This window comes from Haliotis rufescens, unplaced genomic scaffold, assembly GCF_023055435.1.
Source record: "Haliotis rufescens isolate VD_foot unplaced genomic scaffold, xgHalRufe1.0.p SCAF_21, whole genome shotgun sequence".
Taxonomy (NCBI): Eukaryota; Metazoa; Mollusca; class Gastropoda; order Lepetellida; family Haliotidae; genus Haliotis; species Haliotis rufescens.
The window spans coordinates 13,545,878-13,564,828 of record NW_025963902.1 but is presented as its reverse complement, the minus strand read 5'-3'; the positions used below and the strand labels follow the sequence as shown (position 1 = coordinate 13,564,828).

The 18,951-nt window shown below is 41.9% G+C and overlaps 2 protein-coding genes across 7 annotated transcripts in view; one reads left to right on the top strand and one right to left on the bottom strand.

Annotated features, from left to right (window-relative positions):
- The window catches only part of LOC124153011 (serine/threonine-protein kinase 36-like), a 22,729-nt gene extending 17,198 nt beyond the window's left edge, over positions 1-5,531 (bottom strand). The window contains exon 1 of one of the 3 annotated variants that reach the window (XM_048401274.1): positions 5,394-5,531. Coding sequence is in view for 1 of the 3 variants with exons in the window: in XM_046526108.2 (XP_046382064.2) it covers positions 4,709-4,798 (90 nt within the window). In the remaining 2 variants the exon portion in view is untranslated. Of the gene's footprint in view, positions 1-1,881; positions 2,028-4,708; positions 4,844-5,393 lie in introns of those variants that run through there. The other 2 variants (XM_046526108.2, XM_046526107.2) reach the window with 2 other exon arrangements.
- LOC124153010 (serine/threonine-protein kinase 36-like) lies at positions 4,793-18,951 on the top strand. Of its 4 annotated transcripts, none has more exons than XM_046526104.2 (9): positions 4,793-4,928; positions 5,844-5,944; positions 7,793-7,930; positions 9,043-9,126; positions 10,877-11,053; positions 11,552-11,628; positions 13,237-13,457; positions 16,240-16,322; positions 18,135-18,951. In XM_046526104.2, the coding sequence occupies exons 2-9, from the start codon at positions 5,852-5,854 to the stop codon at positions 18,663-18,665; spliced, it is 1,404 nt and encodes a 467-aa protein (XP_046382060.2). In that variant the 5' UTR covers positions 4,793-4,928; positions 5,844-5,851; the 3' UTR covers positions 18,666-18,951. The 4 variants fall into 4 exon arrangements, with proteins under 4 accessions (XP_046382060.2, XP_046382061.2, XP_048257230.1 ...); XM_046526105.2 differs by lacking the exon at positions 4,793-4,928 and adding an exon at positions 4,975-5,110; XM_048401273.1 differs by lacking the exon at positions 4,793-4,928 and adding an exon at positions 5,461-5,562.

Here is an 18,951-nt window from a genome sequence, read left to right as displayed (position 1 = left end):
TAGGTTTCCGGCGTGCCCAAGGGCGCAACTCTGCACAGGGAATCGCGGCGCCTTAGACTGGGCCACGAAGCGAGGAAGGAGTTGAAAGGACAGTCAATACACCATCACCACGAAGTAGTTAAAACATGACATTTCAAGATTTCGGTTTCTGTAATTCAGTATTTATGATATGTTGATGACTATGCTTTCATCTTGTACATTTTGTTGTTTAACGCCGCGTTCAACTATATTACAACCATATAACGGCTGTCTTCAAATAATCGAGTGTTGATCAGATAATCCATCTCATACGGGGCGGTGAGGTAGCCTTGTGGTTAAAGCGTCCGTGTATTACCCTAAAGCCCGGGTTTGATTCCCCACATAAGTACCATGTGTGAAGCCCATTTCTGGTGTCCCCCGTCGTAATATTGCTGGAATATTGATACAAGTGGCATAAAAGACAATTCACTCACTCATACGTCACTATATATTATAACATCGATCTGTTGTTTCTATTAATAAGACTTAAAATATTTACTAAACTGTACTAGTAAAAAGGAATGGATGAATTCAACAGGAACGCATACGGTATATATTTCATTCGGCAACTCTATTTAATAAGTAGGGGCGGTCGGGTAGCCTAGTGGTTTAAGCGTTCGCCCGTCACGCCGAAGACCCGGGTTCAATGGGTACAATGTGTGAAGCCCATTTCTGGTGTCCCACCCCCCACCCCCTGAAATTGCTGGAATATTGCTAAAAGCGGCATATTTTTTTTATTATAAGACCCATAAGGAAAGTCGAACAGCGTATATTGATGTGATCCACGTCACTATCAACGCACGAACCCTTGGATTTGGTCAAATCATCAAACACTGTCTCCGTCATTTACCTTACAAATACTACGTGATATTAACAATTACATTTTGACGTGAATCATTTCTAAAAACATGTAAGAATTCTATTTATATGACAGGGAAAACGCAATTCGCATGAACTATTTATATCTACAACACATTGTGACGGTCGTTTTCTTCAGCAATGATCCTTCCCGTGAATTCAACACGTCAGTACTTACGGCTTCACCTCTAGTAGAGACCTAGATCAACTGGATAAAGGGTATTTTACTTATCCACAGCGCAGATACCAGTCTTTAACGCGCGTAATAACAACGATTGGGGATATTATCAACACCTGAAGAGTATTAGCGAGTCTTATCGTGTACACAGTTTTGACATAGAGAATATAAGTGTTTCACACACGTACTCTTAATTCTAAGGTTACAAGAGGGAACAAACAACAAATTAGTCATATATTGTTCATTAATCTAAATGATCACGTCTTAATAAAGTATATTTGTTCCAGGAAACAAGTATAATCAGTGATTAAGTCTAATAACTGGAAATTTCAGTGATTATGTCTAATAACTGATTCACTCGGTGGTTATGTCTAATTACTGAAATACCATTTTATGAAATAAAAGATTGAACTGTTTAGGCTTATTTCTGTGTTTTTTGTGTAAGGTATCTGGTTACAGGAGGTTGTATTTACTTTGATAGCTAATCTAATTTCAAAACTAGCTCACATTATAAAAACAAGGCAGGAATATGCTTTCAGTAAACAAGTATAAAATCCCTTGGTTCATTTCAGTGATTATGTCTAATTACTGAAGATTTCAGTAATTAGATATACATGTAACCACCGAGTGAATCAGTTATTAGACATAATGACTGAAATTTTCAGTCATTAGACTTAATCACTGATTATACTTGTTTCCTGTAACATATATACTTTTGATCGCTTTGTGAATCAGGAACAGGGTATTTAGAAGACCGTATATATATTTAGATAAAGTAAAAAGGCTTGTCACAGTGAAAGATGACTGTATGCGTATTTATGTCTTACCGTTTCAATGGAAAACAGTTGTCCTCTGTAGTATAACGCGAGAATGTGTTACTGTAAACAGTCCTCGGCGGATATGCACTGTATCTCCTCGCGTTTGTATTCCCACTGGTCAATGTATTCATGAAATATTATCTCACTACCGCGTCTAGTCGCTATTCTTGGGCCTGACACGTACATCAAGTTTGACTGTTACGGGGGACCCGTGAAGATCCGGGTTTGAATAAGGGGCCTGAAGTTAGCAGCGGGTTCGTTATTCGTTTTTCGAATAACGAAAAGCAAGCCAGCACCAGGTTCGTTATTCAAAGGCTGTATATTAAACAACTACAGTGATGTGGTCAAATACACTGAAACTCATTTAATATGTGACAGCAGGTTCGTCTTACATCATCCAAAAGCTGTTTAGTTATTCAGTATTTTTGAATAACGAAAAACAAACCAGCATACTCGACTATTTACATACCGCCGTCATATAGCTGGGATATTGCTGAGTAGGGCGTTAAACAACAAACTAATGACTACGAGTAAAACGTACAGCATAAACATTAAATTGTGATTTATCGCACTTATTCTGTCTCTGTACCCACATGCATCAGTAAAGTGAGATAAGTAGCTGAAAAGAACACGGTAAATCCATGCTTTGTTTCAGGTTTCTTGAAAACTACGGGTCGAGGTTAGAAATGAGAACACCAATTTTAGAAAATATATATTAAAGTCATCTATTCACAGTTTGACAAAACTAAAAATTCAGTATTTCGTTACTTCACATTTACGGTTTATTCAGGGTAAGGATAAGGCGGTTAGACTCGGAATAAAGAAAATAAAATTATTTGGTTCTAAACATGTCTATGCAAATCCGTAAACCAATTAATAATAATGTAACCGCTTGGAGCTATTTAAAAAATATTGTCATTGTTATCTTCACATATTATCGTAACTAAATTGATAACATCGAAAATAGCTTTCTCTAATTTGGTAACTGTAAGGTGGAGACCAAGGGATTAAAGGCATCAGTGATTTTATGCCTTTACAAATAACGAGGAAACATGTGGAATGTCTACTCTGATATAGTTCCACACAGTGTGACGGTCTTATAGGTGAATTGAGGTGGCCAGAGTAAGCAACGTAAAGCAACGCGATGCCCCCTACCCACCAAAGAAATAAATTTAAAAAATAATAAAAATTAAAAATAATAATGAATTAATGACATATACGGTGTATATATACTTAAAAAATAATAAAATCAAATATAAAGTAAATTACGTTTATAACGAACACGCTTATTGGCATATATTTATGTATTTGCTGTATATATGCTTATAACGAACTACGGTTATACCGAACTAGAAGCAGCGGTCTCTTTGAGTTCGTTATATCAGTAGTATACTGTATAATACAAAAAAAATATAGGAAAAGAAATGAAAAGGGTTAAAACAGAAAACATTTTGTGAACCACAAGTTGTCCTTATTATACAAGATAGTAAGGAAACAAGATACGAGTTATTGTGTTCGCATTTGTAATATAAAGAATGAAAGAATAAAATCAGCGTGTTTCTACCTGGGGCTACAAGGTGGGCTGTAAGTATACCAACACGTACCCTGCCGTCGCCAGTCTTAAATCTACTCCTGTCCAGGTAAACAACAATACCAGTGAGGTCACGACCAGGTCAAGGATCATTAGAGAGGACTGGCTGGATTAATCAATAACTTACAGCCACTCTGGTGTGTTAATTGTACCTGGGGCTTCTTAGTGCATTATATGCCTCACACCTCGGAGCGTTGTCTACTTGATAACGGTCACTTCAACCAGGTCAGGTACACTACGTGTATTCACTCTCCATGTCAACACATAAGGGGAGTGAGTGAGTATGGTTTTACGCCGCTTTTAGCAATATTCCAGCAACACCACGGCGGGGGACACCACAAATGGGCTTCACACATTGTACCCATGTCGGGAATCGAACCCGGGTCTTCGGTATGACGAGCGAATGCTTTAACCACTGGGCTACCCGACCGCCCCCAACGTATAAGGAGAACTACAGGTAACTGATTGAATACATACATCATCCTAACACAAAATATATCTTATTTAAATGAGGGACGACTTCTTTAAAACAATGGGTCGAGGCTAGAAATGGGAATGTAAATTGAATAAAATATATAAAATTGATCTGTGTGTATGTGACATTTTTAAAACAATGGGTCGAGGTTAGAAATGGGAATGTAAATTGAATAAAATATATAAAATTGATCTGTGTGTGTGTGTGTGTGTGTGTGTGTGTGTGTGTGTGTGTGTGTGTGTGTGTGTGGCTTCTTTAAAACAATGGGTCGAGGCTAGAAATGGGAATGTAAATTGAATATAATATATAAAATTGATCTCTCTCTCTCTGTGACTTCTTTAAAACAATGGGTCGAGGCTAGAACTGACAATGTAAATCGAAGAAAAGATATAATATTGATCTCTCTCTGTGTGTGTGTGTGTGTGTGTGTGTGTGTGTGTGTGTGTGTGTGTAGGGGTTGGGGGGCAGGGTGATGGGTAATCGCCCTCTTTTTTCAGTCCCTTCGGGTGTTTTCTATTCACATCACGCGGCACTAAGCAATATTCCATCTATATGAGATGGATCGGGTTTTGTTTCCTGTTAAAATCAGGGCTACTTGTATTCAGTTCTGTAAAGACCCCGACGATTCCAATTATTCCGTACATTAATAGTCCACATATTTTGACATTAATACACTATTAACCATGTAAATATTGACCCAAATAACACCACGATCATTTCATACCACTGACTGAACCGATCTGAACCATTGAATACAAGCTTACAAATACCTCGTGTCTGTCCAAATGGAAAGCCACGCGGGTGAACGCGAAGCAGTAAGAGGAATTCCCCAAGAGCTTGTCAAGCTCACGTAACGCCATACACAGCCTGGGCGAGGCCGTGACTCACTTGATAGCGACCAAAGCGGCTTGATCAGACAGGTATACCTGTACAGGTAGGTATAACGGAAAACAGAGTACCCGAGTGAGGACGGAGCTACGCTACACACAGGTAAGTGCAACTGTAAGCTCTGCTTACTGCTTGTTCAGTGCTATGCTGGATTAAGGGTGACTGCTGCCTATATTACCTTGTCAGGAGCTTGAGGAACTAATGTTGACGTACATGGTATAGGTGTGTGGAAGTCATGTGTATATGAACTGTTTACTGTTTACTGACAGTAAATGCTATCAACGGTACTGTATTGTTTCATCTAGATTGTCATAACTGCCCTAATAGGATAACATCATTTATTAGATCAAAAATTACCCTGGTAAGATAACACCAGTTATTATATAGATCGCTGAAACAGATCATGAGATCATAAAAATAGCAACTGACAATTATTATAAATAAGTATACCTCTGATCTATGACATAATACATGGTGTGACGTCTCTAGTAATACAGACTTTATGGTCATATAGTTTATCTCGACAGAGAAGAGAAGGGTTGATAAGATAGTGAAGAAGCTACTCACGGGTTTTGCAACGACGCCAATATGTCGGTCACCTGGGTCCGGAAGTGGAGACAGTGAGACTACTTCATTCACGATAAGCGATTGCTGATCCTTTAAAACGCTACTGTGTCACGTTGACATCGCTGATCGAGATTTGTTATATCCAGAGCTGTGAGCGAGACCTGCAGAGGTATTGTAAATGCAAGTAGTCACAACATTGAATCAGCCATGCTTGCCATGTGACCTCTGACATTCAATGTGAAGGACGTCATTATCAGAGCATGGCTGTATACACTATCTGTGAACAGGCTGAGCGAGGCTGGTTATGTCCTAAGTACACTGTGTTCAGTCGACAGGTATTCATATGGCTCAGGTCGGCGGAGGTTTGTGTGTTTGTTGTAAATGTTGTTGTACATACGCGTGTTTTACCTGTAGTTGTTATGACGACGTAAGGGGCGTGGTCTGTTACAGGTGTGACGATGTCCGAGGATAAGTACGAGAGGTTGAAGAGGATCGGCGGGGGGTCTTATGGCGAGGTATACAAGGGCAGGAGACGGGACAACAAGGACAAGGTATGTCAAGGAAACTCAACAATATAACTATACATATGTAGACGCGGTCGAGAGTGAGTGAATTTGTTTTTACGCCGCTCTGAATAGTGAGTGAGAGAGTATGGTTTTACGCCGCTTTTAGCAATATTCCAGCAATATCACGACACCAGAAATGGCCGCTCTGAATAGCATTTCAGTTATGTCAGGTCGTGTTAACTTTATTTGGGTGCACATACCGAAGTAACGCAGGTTGTTTGTCGTTAACGCCGCTCTCAATATTCAAGCTATATCGACGGTATGTAGATTATCGAGTCCAGACCGGTGATTGACATCATGAGCATCGATCGACACAGTTGGGATACGAAGCATGAACCAAGTCAGCTAACCTGACCACCTATTCCCGTCAGTCGCTGCTAATGACAAGCACGGGTTGCTGAAGACCAATTCTAACCCGGGTCTTCACGGGGTAGTGATGCAGATCTTAGGCGTTTCCCAAGTTGGTGAAACCCTCGAATATGGGTATGTTGCTGACAAACCCTAGAACCAATGTGGCACTGGATCTAACAAGGAGAACTCAGCAAAGCGAATCCTGGCACCTCAGACTACTGGGCCCACTTGCACAAAGCAATCTTAGCGCTACGACTATTGTAAGCATATGTTAAAGCATGGGAGTTACGATCATCTTAGCGCTAAGATCGCTTTGTGCAAGTGGGCCCTGGGCCGCCCGTGTTCCCACAAATGTCAGCCGCCAGTAGGACGGCAGAATCTGAGGTCAGAGGCGCTGTAATTCCCCCATAACGTGGACCGTGTCTCACTGACTGGTTTGTCTGGTCCAGACTCGAATATTTCACCGTGATACAGGTGGACTTTGCAGACGGTGGCGTTAAAAAGAGTGTCATGTCTTGTTGAAGAATCCAGGCCGGTTGCCGTCTTGTACAAACCCGGCCTGCACGAATATTATGAGTGAGTGAGTGAGTTGGGTTTAACGCCGCTTTTAACAGTATTACAGTTATATCGCGGCGTGTCAGCTTCATGTGGGAGGAAAGCCCGAAGTGATGCAGGTCTCAGACGTTTACCACTTCGGTGAAACCCACGAGCACGGGTATGGTGCTGACAACCTAGAAACATAATCGGGGCGAACCGGGATTCGAACCCACAATCATAGGTTTCTGGCGTGCCCAAGGGACGCAACTCTGCACAGCGAATCGTGGCGCCTTAGGCGACTGGGCCACCCGTGCCCCCCGAATATTATGACGTCATCATGTTATAATGTTAACGTCACAGTTGACCTCGTATCATACTTCGTGTTAACTACTGAAAGTTCCATGGCGATTACAAGGCGTTTGTTTCACCACAGGACCATGTAGCTAATAATGGTAACAAAAAGCCCGTAGGCCGAGCCTCGTCTGAAACATTCTTTGTATCGTGTGAACTGCTAATGATAGGCGAGGCGAGGTGAATCGGGGCTAAACGTCGCATGTGCGCAACATGATTATCATGATTACCCCACTCAGACACATTATATACAGATGTAGGCAGGGTTAACCGAACACCAGGCTGGGTAACAACAAGTACCATCTTTTAACGTCTTTTCGTTTGACACGATCGAGTATCGCATCATCAACCTTCCGCTCCCCTGGCTAACACGCTATCCACAAGACCACCTGGGTGGGCTGGTAATGATAAATTCTTTATAATAATGGGGAGTATGGGAGTTTTACGAGCTGGATGTTCGTGTACGACCCTCAGCCTTCAGTCTCGGGGTGTATAAGTTTATTGATACATTGAACTCATTATTCACTCACTATTTTGAAATGTGTTTTTGTGCATGCTGTGAATATCAGGTTTATATCTATTCCGTGTTTCTAGGTGTGCGCCCTCAAGTACATCTCCAAGAACATGACAGCCAAACACATCAAGGATGCTCGGAACGAGATCCTCATCCAGGGGAGACTGCGACATCCACACATCATACAACTGCTGGACAACTTCGAGACGGACAAACACGTAGGTTTAGTACCAGTGCACCCTTAAACCTTTGCCATTCAGTATTAACGTCCACCGAGGCATTATCAGGGCCGTCCCCGTGGGGACCCAGGTTGAATATTTTTGTTTGTTTCTTTCTTTCCTTGTTGTTTAACGCCGCACTCAGCAATATTCCAGCTATATGACGGCGGTCTGTAAATAATCGAGTCTGGACCAGACAATCCAGTGATTGATATCAAGAGCATGGGATACGATGACGTGCGTCAAGCCAAGTCAGCGAGTCTGACCACCCGATCCCGTTAGTCGCCTCTTACGACAAGCATGGGTTGCTGTAGACCTATTCTAAACCGGATCTTCACGAGTAGGTAGAATAATGGGTCTGCAGGACTCATTTGCTTGTAAGAGACGATTAAATTGGACCGGGTTGTCCACTCAGGTACTTTGCTGGTTGCGTGTCATCGTACTCGGCGTGGGACGCTGCTCAGAATCTCAATCTCTGGTTTGCTTACTACGTGTGAATAATATAACATATTCCGTATTCGACGTAATAAGCGCCGAGGGCGCTCTCGAAATTAGCAATAGGGGGCTCTTAATAGAATATAATTTTGGTGAGAAAAAAAGCAGAGTTGAAAAATCGTAAATTTCATGGTTTATGCTGACAGCCTGAAATGATACAAAAATGTATGTGCGTATTATACACGACAGGTATATTTTCCAGAATTTAATTGCCCATAATTAAGGGTGCATATTAAACAAGAGTGCGTATTGTACACGAATAAATAAGTTTTGTGTTCATTGATCAATCGGAAGGGGTGCTAATTGGGATTGTTCACTAGCCAATCTATTAGCAAATTTCGCCGTGGGCGCTTATATATTACGTCGATTACGTTAATTGTTTAACAAATAGTGAACTGTTTCAAACCTAATCTTCTTGTATAATAATACCCGTGAACTGTTTCAATCATAGCCTTCTTGTGTAACAATACACTTTTAGTCTTCACTGTCTTCTGTGAAAAACTCCAAACTCATTAAAATCAGATGTGTTCAGCGATAGCGAGAACTAAGACCTGATGTTAATGAGATTGGTAATACTGTATATTAGTGCCCATTGCTACATGTAGATATGTTTTCAGATCGTGCTTGTGTTTGAGTACGCTGTAAAGGAGTTGTTCCGAGCTATGAGGGCAGAGCCGAAGGGGAGATTCAAAGAAGACAAGGTGCGTTATAGAGTTCGTCCATGGCATTATTAATACATTAAAACATTGTTAACTCGAAAGACATATGTATCAAAGAGGGTTAAAGTAAAACCTCGATAACTCGATTAAATAAACGTCTAATACACAAGTAATCCGTAGTTCGGTACAAGCGGAGTAATGATGATTAAATAAACGTCTAATACACAAGTAATCCGCAGTTCGGTACAAGCGGAGTAATGATGATTAAATAAACGTCTAATACACAAGAAATCCGCAGTACGGTACAAGCGGAGTAATGATGATTAAATAAACGTCTAATACACAAGTAATCCGTAGTTCGGTACAAGCGGAGTATTGATGATTAAATAAACGTCTAATACACAAGTAATCCGTAGTTCGGTACAAGCGGAGTAATGATGATTAAATAAACGTCTAATACACAAGTAATCCGTAGTTCGGTACAAGCGGAGTAATGATGATTAAATAAGCGTCTAATACACAAGTAATCCGTAGTTCGGTACAAGCGGAGTAATGATGATTAAATAAACGTCTAATACACGAGTAATCCGTAGTTCGGTACAAGCGGAGTAACGATAGTAGATTACATATAGATTCATAATGGTGGAGACTACTGTTTGGGTTTGAGTAAACGAGGCGTAACCAATGTGTAGGGGGTTGCGTTCTTCATCTTGAGCAACACACATATATGATTTTGTAGAAAGGTGTATGATCTTGTACCCTGCTGATAGAATTCATAATGAAATCGACGGCTTCGTCGGACCGTTACAAAAAGTACATGTGTTAGTGATCATTAAATGGACATGCAGCTTTAAAAGGTACAAACGAAACCCTACTTGTTTGTGAGCTCGTTTTTGTCCTGACGTCACCATTTCTAATGAGCCAATGATTTACAAATTTTCGGATTAACGAATCGTTGTAATGTAACTTTAATCGATACATAAATTTTCAATTGTAATCGTCCAGATCCGAGGTTTCCGGACGAACCGTGTCAAGTTAAGAAGGCGACAGAACGGTCACGTATCATAAACAAATATAATCGTCTCGTGGTAGAGCGTCTGCCCAGAGAGTGGTTGGATCACCCGGAGAGCGGAAGGTCGGGGATTTGATCCCCGGCCGCGTCATACCAAAAGACGTTAAAAGATGGTTCTTGTTGTTACCCTGTCTGGCGCTCGGCATAAAGGGGCTAAAGCAAGGACTGGTCGGCTCTGAGTCAGTATACTGTGTCTAAGTCGGGTATTCATGTTAAGCTGCATGTTCATGTATGTCGCTATATAAGGGCAATAGTTTTGAACGCAACGTAAAACCCAGTTTCACGTCACCTACTTCGCCTTTTAAATACAGAAACCACCAGATTCAGTTAAATACATGCAATTCAGTGTCACGTTTATGTCACTAGTACGACAATAGGTGTCAGCTTGTTTGAATATATTCCTCTGTAACGAATACCTATTTGTTTGTTTGTTGTTTAACGCCGCCCTCAGCAATATTCCGGCTATATGACAGCGGTTCGTAAATAATCGAGTCTGGACCAGACAATCCAGTGATTGACATCATGAGCATCGATCCACACAATTGGGATCGATGACATGCATCAACCAAGTCAGCGAGCCTGACCACCCTCCTACGACAAGCATAGTCGCCTTTTAGGGCAAGCATGGGTTGCTGAAGACCTGTTCTACCCCGGATCTTTACGGGTCACCTGTTTGTTCGTGTGGCAGCGTTAAGCCTATCCCCTCTCTAAATGTTCCAGGTGCGTGCGATCTCGTGTCAGATATGTTCTGCACTGTATTACCTGCATTCCGAGAAGGTGCTGCACAGAGACCTCAAGCCACAGAACATCCTCGTAACCAAGGACGACACAATTAAGATTTGCGACTTTGGCTTTGCACGGATGATGGAAGAGAAATACTATGCAAGAACTATCCAGGTGAGCTAGTCACACTTCCTTATACTTGTGTCCACATGGTTTCAATGTGTGAAGCCCATTTCTGGTGTCCTCCGGCGTGATATTGCTGGAATATTGCTAAAAGCGGTGTAAATTCATACTCACTCACTCACTCATGAGTGTTTATACTCATGGATCTTCAAATCACAGTTTCCCCGTAAAAATATATCTTCAAGTTACAAATTATGGGTCATAAGAAAATTCAAAGACAATCGAAGCGGGAATTAATAAAGCAATTGTAATCTGACAATGACACCTTCAGGTGATCATAAAAAGTGTGCCATGACAAACTCTACCGGAAGTACCTCTTGTTAGCGTAGGCCAAGGTCACGAAGGAGTGAGTGAGTGAGTATGGTTTTACGCCGCTTTTAGCAGTATTCCAGCAATATCACGGCAGGGGACCCCAGAAATGGGAAACGTCTAAAAGAGAGCTTTTCGTCAAGGGAACTTTACTTTAAAGTGGGTTTTTTTTATTAACAGGGGACGCTGATCTACATGGCGCCGGAGCTGTTTGGTCATGAGGCCTATGTCCATTATACAGAGAAGGTGGACATCTGGTAAATATAACTATTACTAGCACAAGCCTAGAGTGAGTGAGTAGGAATAAGTCGTTTTGAATATAAATGTGAAAAACGATATAATAGACATGGAACTTAAAACAAAGAAAGCTACAAATTAGTGAGTGTGTGAGTTGGGTTTAACGCCGCTTTTAACAGTATTCCAGTCATATCGCGGCGTGTCAGCTTAATGTGGGAGGAAAGCCCGAAGTGATGCAGGTCTCAGACGTTTACCACTTCGGTGAAACCCACGAGCACGGGTATGGTGCTGACAAACCTAGAAACATAATCGGGGTGAACCGGGATTTGAACCCACAATCATAGGTTTCTGGCGTGCCCAAGGGACGCAACTCTGCACAGCGAATCGCGGCGCCTCAGACGGCTGGGCCACCCGTGCCCCCAGCTACAAATTAAACAAACCATGAAACAGTATAATGGCTTACCGTAACATCCACAAAAAGGAACTATTATATCCATCTACAATGGAAACATCCTTTCATTTGATGCGAAAATTGATGTGAGGGAATGAATTGGGTTTACCGCCGCCTTGACCAGCATTCAGCCATGTCACACTTCAGCAACCCATGCTTGTTGTAAGAGGCGACTATGCTTGCCGTAAAAGGTGACTATGCTTGTCGTAAAAGGCGACTGACGGAATCGGGTGGTCAGGCTCGCTGACTTGGTTGATGCATGTCATCGTGTCCCAATTGCCTGGATCGATGCTCACAACGTCAATCACTGGATTGTCTGGTCCAGACTCGACTATTTACAGACCCCCGTCATATAGCTGGAATATATTTAGTTATGGTGTCTTCAGTTGCCGTATACGGTGTCATATTAGGTTAGCAGACACCATAACGAATTTATTATGCCGAAAAGTTTACACTTTCTGCTAGCCATATCGCACATTTTGCCTTTGATCAGAGATTTTCTCATCGGTGCTACTGGCAAAGTGTTTGACAGCCATTGCTAATGTCAAAGGGAGACCACTCTTCAAACCTAAGAGGCCAAACCTTGTTGAATAATTTAAAAAAATCTTTATCAATGAAGTCACGAATGTGATCTAAAAACAGATTAATGTCCTTGCACATCTCAATTAATGATAGTAAAACACAAAACAGTGTCAAAAAAAACGAATTTCGGTACCAGCATTTCCATGTGAAATATGTGAGGTGGGTGTTGGAAAATCCAAGATGGCTGTTACTGACGGTATACGGTCTCATATTAGGTCAGTATCATCGATCTTGGATTTTTACTGACGGTAAACGGGCTCATGTGGGGTGAGTAGTTCTGCTCTCTGATTGGTCAATCTCACTTTGAGGCTTAATAATGCTGAGTGCGGCGTTAAACAACACACAAACAGTTTTTTCACGGCGTGACAGCTTGATGTTTGAGGAACGTGGTGCTAATATGATCGTAACTCACATACTTTAACATAGACGTTGCCAGTCCTATCCGTTCGATCGCTACGTGGAACGAGGCCCAGTTCTAAGACGTTTATAAATAGCAGAGTTGGCGCTGATAAACCTGGTAACAAACTGACCAAATCTGTGTCGATAATGTTATATATGGAAGGAAGTCTGACGAAGCCTACTTTTGTCGTTTCAGGGCTCTAGGGTGCATTATATACGAACTGTTTGTTGGTAAACGGCTATTTGAAACAAAAAGCTTAAAAGCTCTTTGTCAGCTTCATCGGTCTGTTCAACTCCCGAAGAAGATGAGCAGCAAGCTGACGGACCTGCTTCAGAAGCTGCTGGTGTGTGATCAACATAGCCGACTCAACTGGCCCAATATACTCAACCATCCGTGGTTTCACAATGGCATAGCAGGTAGGAATTAGACATCCCCTTCAACACGAATCGGGGTTATAATTGTGATACTTTGCCATAGGTAACTGTCAAGTAATGGTTCTCAAGGTATAGGAATATGGGGCCACCTTTGTGCCAATAAAACCTATGACGTAACATGACTTATATGACGGAAGAGCATTTGGGCTTGATTTGGCGATATACATGCACCTGTGGAAGTTTTTATTCAATCTCATAGAAATCAGATCTTAGTTCTCGCTACCGCCAAACAAAGATTTGAGGACATCCCATTAGGGGTCACGTCAGAACGACCTTTCATCCGACCAATCAGAGCGTCGCTTACCAGATCGTGAAAGTGACATTCGGAATGTGAATTCTAAGAATGTAACCTCGAAAACTTTAACACGGGGTATTCCGAACGATAGTTACGGGTTTAACGACTGAATTCATACAATGTAGACCATCTATTAGCCATTCCAGAATGTTCTTTTGTTCAGGTTTCAAGTTTGTAATCAAGAATTTGTCAAAATATGTTTCGAAGCGTAGTCGCCAATTTGAAATTAGTGCCGTAAAGCACGAGAAAGCTACCTTCTGATTGGCTAATGTCGACTTTTTGTCAGTCCTCCTATCGGTCGGTCAAGGTTCGCGCAAGGTCGGTCTGACGTGACCCGTAATGGGATGTCGTCAGGTCTTTGTTCAGCGGTAGCGAGAACTAAGATCTGATTTTAATGAGATTGGTTTTTATTGTAAGGTGCAACATAATATTAATGTCTACATGCACCAAGTGCATATCACAAAATTCAATTTGTGTCTGCCTCACCTTTACTTGTCCACACAACATCAATCTTTGAAGCTTTATTTACAATACTACATCACTAATCCTTTGTATCATTAAAATGACCGCCTCCGTGGTCTAGAGATAGAGCGTCCGCCCGTAGAGCGGAAGGTCCGGGGTTCGATCCCCGGCCGCTTCATACCAAAAGACGTTCAAAAATGGTATTTGTTGTTACCCTGTCTGGCGCTCGGCATTAAGGGGCTTAAACAAGGACTGGTCGGCTCGGAGTCAGTATACTGTGTCTGAGTGGGATATTCCCGTCAAACTGCGGCATGGTTTCTCAGTGAGTTAGCACTATAAATCGGCATCAGTCCGGACTAGTACAAGCAGCCACACACACACGTGCATTCACGTCGCTATATAATTGCAATAATCTTGGACGCGACGTTAAACCCAATTTCCCCTCACCTTGTATCATTCATGACGTCAGTCATCAGACATCTGACATTTTACTTATTTTGACCACTTTATGCATCTGTGTTTCAACTTTGATAAATTAATGGGACCAGGGTGCAACCTGGTTTAGTCTGGTGCAACCTGGTTTCATCTGGAGCAACTAGCTTTTCATGTCAACTTGCACCTGTTTAGGGTTGGGGTATTGGCACATAAATCGTATCTCAATTTTGAAAGCTGTATTGCGATACATATCGCAATACGTATTGGGACTCAAAATATATATATTTTTACTGTTCGAGTGGTACTTCTTCATTCAATAATCCAGACTTCAGACTGCGAGATGGTAGTATGGATAAACGAGACTGCATATTATGTCTTCAATATGTAAAGTGAATGTGAAGAGCGTGGAAGTGTGTTGTTTACTTTGTTTAGATAGGAAACCAGTCCATCTAAATGCCCAAGATAGTAGATATAATTTCTATCATTATATAATATTATTAATTCGTCTGTGACTGTATCGGAAAGACTTGATCCCTAAGATTCGTATTTGGATACGTGTATTTCTGGCCGGAATACCAGTTATATTGCACACCCCTACACGGGGTGCAAGTTAAATCAAGCTCCTTAAATCGAGCCCTGTTAAATGAGCTGTGACAGTGATCAGCGAGGTTTTTTGCGTTCCCTTGGACCGACCGCTTACTTGTCGAGGGGACCCGTGAAGATCCGGGGTAGAATAGGTCTTCAGCTACCCGTACTTGCAGTAAAAGGCGACTATGCTTGTCGTATGAGTCGACTAACGGGATCGGGTGGTCAGGCTCGCTGACTTGGTTGATGCATGTCATCGGATCCCAATTGCGTGGATCGATGTTCATAATGTCAATCACTGGATTGTCTGGTCCAGACTCGATTATTTACAGACCGCCGTCACATAGCTGGAATATTGCTGAGTGTACAAGTAGCGTTTAACAACAAACAAACAAACAAACAAACAAACAACTTGTCGAGGGGGTGGCTGAGGCTTTTGTTAGAGACAAAAAATATTTCGGTTACTGCTTAAAAAAATATAAAAATTCTGAAAGGAAGTGCAATTTTCTTTTCTGAGTGTTTTCTCAATATTATTTTCAACAAAAATTACTGTGGTCTGTCAAATAACATGACCACTGCTACATGTACCTGTAAAGTATGTGAGAATGTAATATGCCAGAAATATCACGTCCGGGACTCCAACTTTGTACTTTTCGTGACCAATCATGTCATTCCGGGACAAGCCTAACGGCAGGTTACGGAAAGAGGCAGATAGTGAAGATTGATACTAAACCTATATCGGGAATCGGAATCATTAATGAAGACAGCAGATGCAGTAACAAACAGTAACAACTTCTTCATTGCCTTTGAATGACACTGTACCAGGCTACCACTGTTCAATTGTTATGTCCACGCCTTGGGGATATTATCGTCTTTCTCTAACATGAAGGAGGAGGAATACTAGTCCAAAGTGAAAGGCGTTCCTTCACGAGTATTGGCATCAGGGGGGCACATCTCTTAATTAACTTTGTGTTTTCTATTTCTCAGTGTCAGAAGCTGACTTGGCCAGAGAAAGTCCATACACTAGACCGGAAATAGGAGCACGGAAACGCCAGGAACATCTTCAGAAGGTTTGTTTGTTTATTTTTGGTTTAACGCTCCCCTCAGCAATATTCCAACCATTTGACGGCGGCCAATAAATAATCGAGTCTCGACCACACAATGCAAAGTTCCGACGGGCGTCAGGAAGCCACACCTACCTACCTGAATTAACAATAAGTGCCATCTTTTATTGCATGTTCTTAATAATACATCTAGTCGTTGTAAAGGCCTTGGATTCCGTCAGCGCTCGGGGACAAGATGGCGTCCTTGTTACAAGCTGTTCGGCAGTGAAGGAAAGCAGCGCTCTGATTGATTAAATTACTTCCGCTCGGAACTATGATACAATGATTGATATTGTGAGCAACGATCCACGCCGTCGGGTATGATGTCACACAAACAACCACGTCGCCGAGTCTGACCACCCGATCCTTTTGGTCGCCTCTTACCACATGCATAGGTTGCTGGGGACCTAATCTATTACTTGGATTTTGTCCACGGGTGTCCTCAGAAGGGAAGGGACAACTCGGCCATGATACCGTTTGCCAATAATAAACAGGCAAACAGACAAGATGGACGGTATATGATATTCGCATATGTACATGATTCGAATGATATACGTGGCCAGGCTTGTTTGTATAACCACGTGGTCCCCCTTTGTGTGGCGCAAGGTGGAAGAGAGATTATATGAGCGCATGTATGAATACGAAGGGAACGGTTCGCGTGTGCACGTTACATTCCCAGTACAAATACAGATAATATGAGCGAAAACAACCCCACCAAATAATGGATGCTATAAGCAAAAGCATGCTCCAGCAATAATATACATATGAGTTGTCAGCCGGTCTCGAGGGAGTAATGTACCCTCTATGTCAGTTTATGTGTCGCCGAAGGGCGAGGGGTCATTCACTAACATACAGGGAACATCAACCCATGTTCCCCAAGGGACCGGTGAACAACACATATATCTCATCGCACGCCTAATTACATCGCAGGTATGTCTTCTGCATGCATCTTTTTGTTCTAATCGGTAAGAATTACCACAGTTAGGCATTTATAGCAGACGGGAAACAATCTTCGAGTTATTCCCCCTAGATCTATTACATTTGGAAAATATCGTAAAAATCCGGGGAATGGCGTCTTACATATGTAATTCGAGATACAAAATTGCGGTTGCTTTGTTGCAAATGTAACAGTTCGGCAATTCGAGCGTTGAACATAAGAAATGTACCTTATTTGTTAGCGGGATATATTGAAAATAACAGAATGGGCCCGCGCGATCTGAACCCTCCATTCATGTGTGAAGTAAGATTAAAGAGATTATATGTCCAATTGAGAAATGATTTTAAGCGGATGCATACTGGAAAAAAGTAAATATGAACCCATGGATGACCAAGAAAAAAGATAAGATATATGCATACAGATTCAAGAAAATAATAGGTGAGTTAATGCATGCTCAAGAAAAAGAAATGTCATATAAGCGTATTCATGTACCAAACAAGATATGACGAGCGTATGCAAGCTCAGGAAAAAGGAATGATACGAGCTCATTCAGAGTGAGTGAGTGGGTGAGTTAGTGAGTGAGGCTTCACACAGCCTGAAGTGAGGCAGGTCTCAGACGGTTACTACTTAGTGGAACATACGAGTGCGGGTATCAGGGAAATGAGATAATATTATCTTCTTTATGCTCAAGGACAAGAGAGATCAAATGAACGTTTCGAGGTATAAGGAAAAGTTGTTCATCCATTTGGAAACCCGAATACCGTACAACATACATTTTTATGTTGCTACCATGCAACTTTGTATCGAATTCTATTATTAACCAAAAGTTAATCTTGTTACAGGTTCGAATTATCCGACATTCCAAAAGTCTCCATCGAAAGAGACCTGATGCAACGAGAGTAAAAGGACTTCAAGTTGAATCTAGACCTGATAATCGCAATGCAAAGGAACGAGAAGCGGCATCTAGAGGCACCAATCTTGATGCCAAGAACGACGATGCTTCCAGAACCGACAACCTTGACGTAAAGAAAAATGAAGCTGCATCGAGAATCGACCACTTTGATCCAGGGAGTGCCGTCTTTCCTCACGTACCGGACAGATGGGTGGCATCTGGTACCGATGTTGTTGACGCAGCAGAGTCTGATGAGGACGATGTCGATGGGGTTGGGGAGTTAGGGGATGATGAGGACGATGCGATGTTGGAAATAGCAATGGCAGAAGCAGGTATTGATGATGATGTTGACGTCGTAGTGATCATTGGACTTGAAGATGAGGACGAAGACGACGACGACTGTGTGGGACATTTAGGTCACGAGATTGAAGACGATGAAGATGAAGATGATGAGGATGGGGATGAAAGTTCAGGAGACTAAGACAAAACCAATTTGGCAGCAACTTAGTCCATTAACAATGCGACAGATTCAACTCAACACAGCGCACCGGTCTTTTGGATCTGTACACACTTAAATGTCATTCTCAGCTCCTTGGGGAGTATACATTTGTACCAAGTGTTATCGACAAACAAGTAGGTGTTGGAGTAGTTACAGATCATGTTCCTCAAACCATTCGCCACGTGAATAATCATGGTGCTATATCATTATCACCCCGGGGTTTTTTTAGGATCTGAGACGGGGCACGGGTGGCCCAGTCGTCTTATGC

Excerpts from the sequence above, each read along its gene's own strand:
- LOC124153010 (XM_046526103.2), top strand. Across the intron at positions 7,931-9,042 it reads ACTTCGAGACGGACAAACAC|ATCGTGCTTGTGTTTGAGTA; the intron begins GTAGGTTTAGTA and ends ATATGTTTTCAG. Across the intron at positions 9,127-10,876 it reads GGAGATTCAAAGAAGACAAG|GTGCGTGCGATCTCGTGTCA; the intron begins GTGCGTTATAGA and ends TAAATGTTCCAG.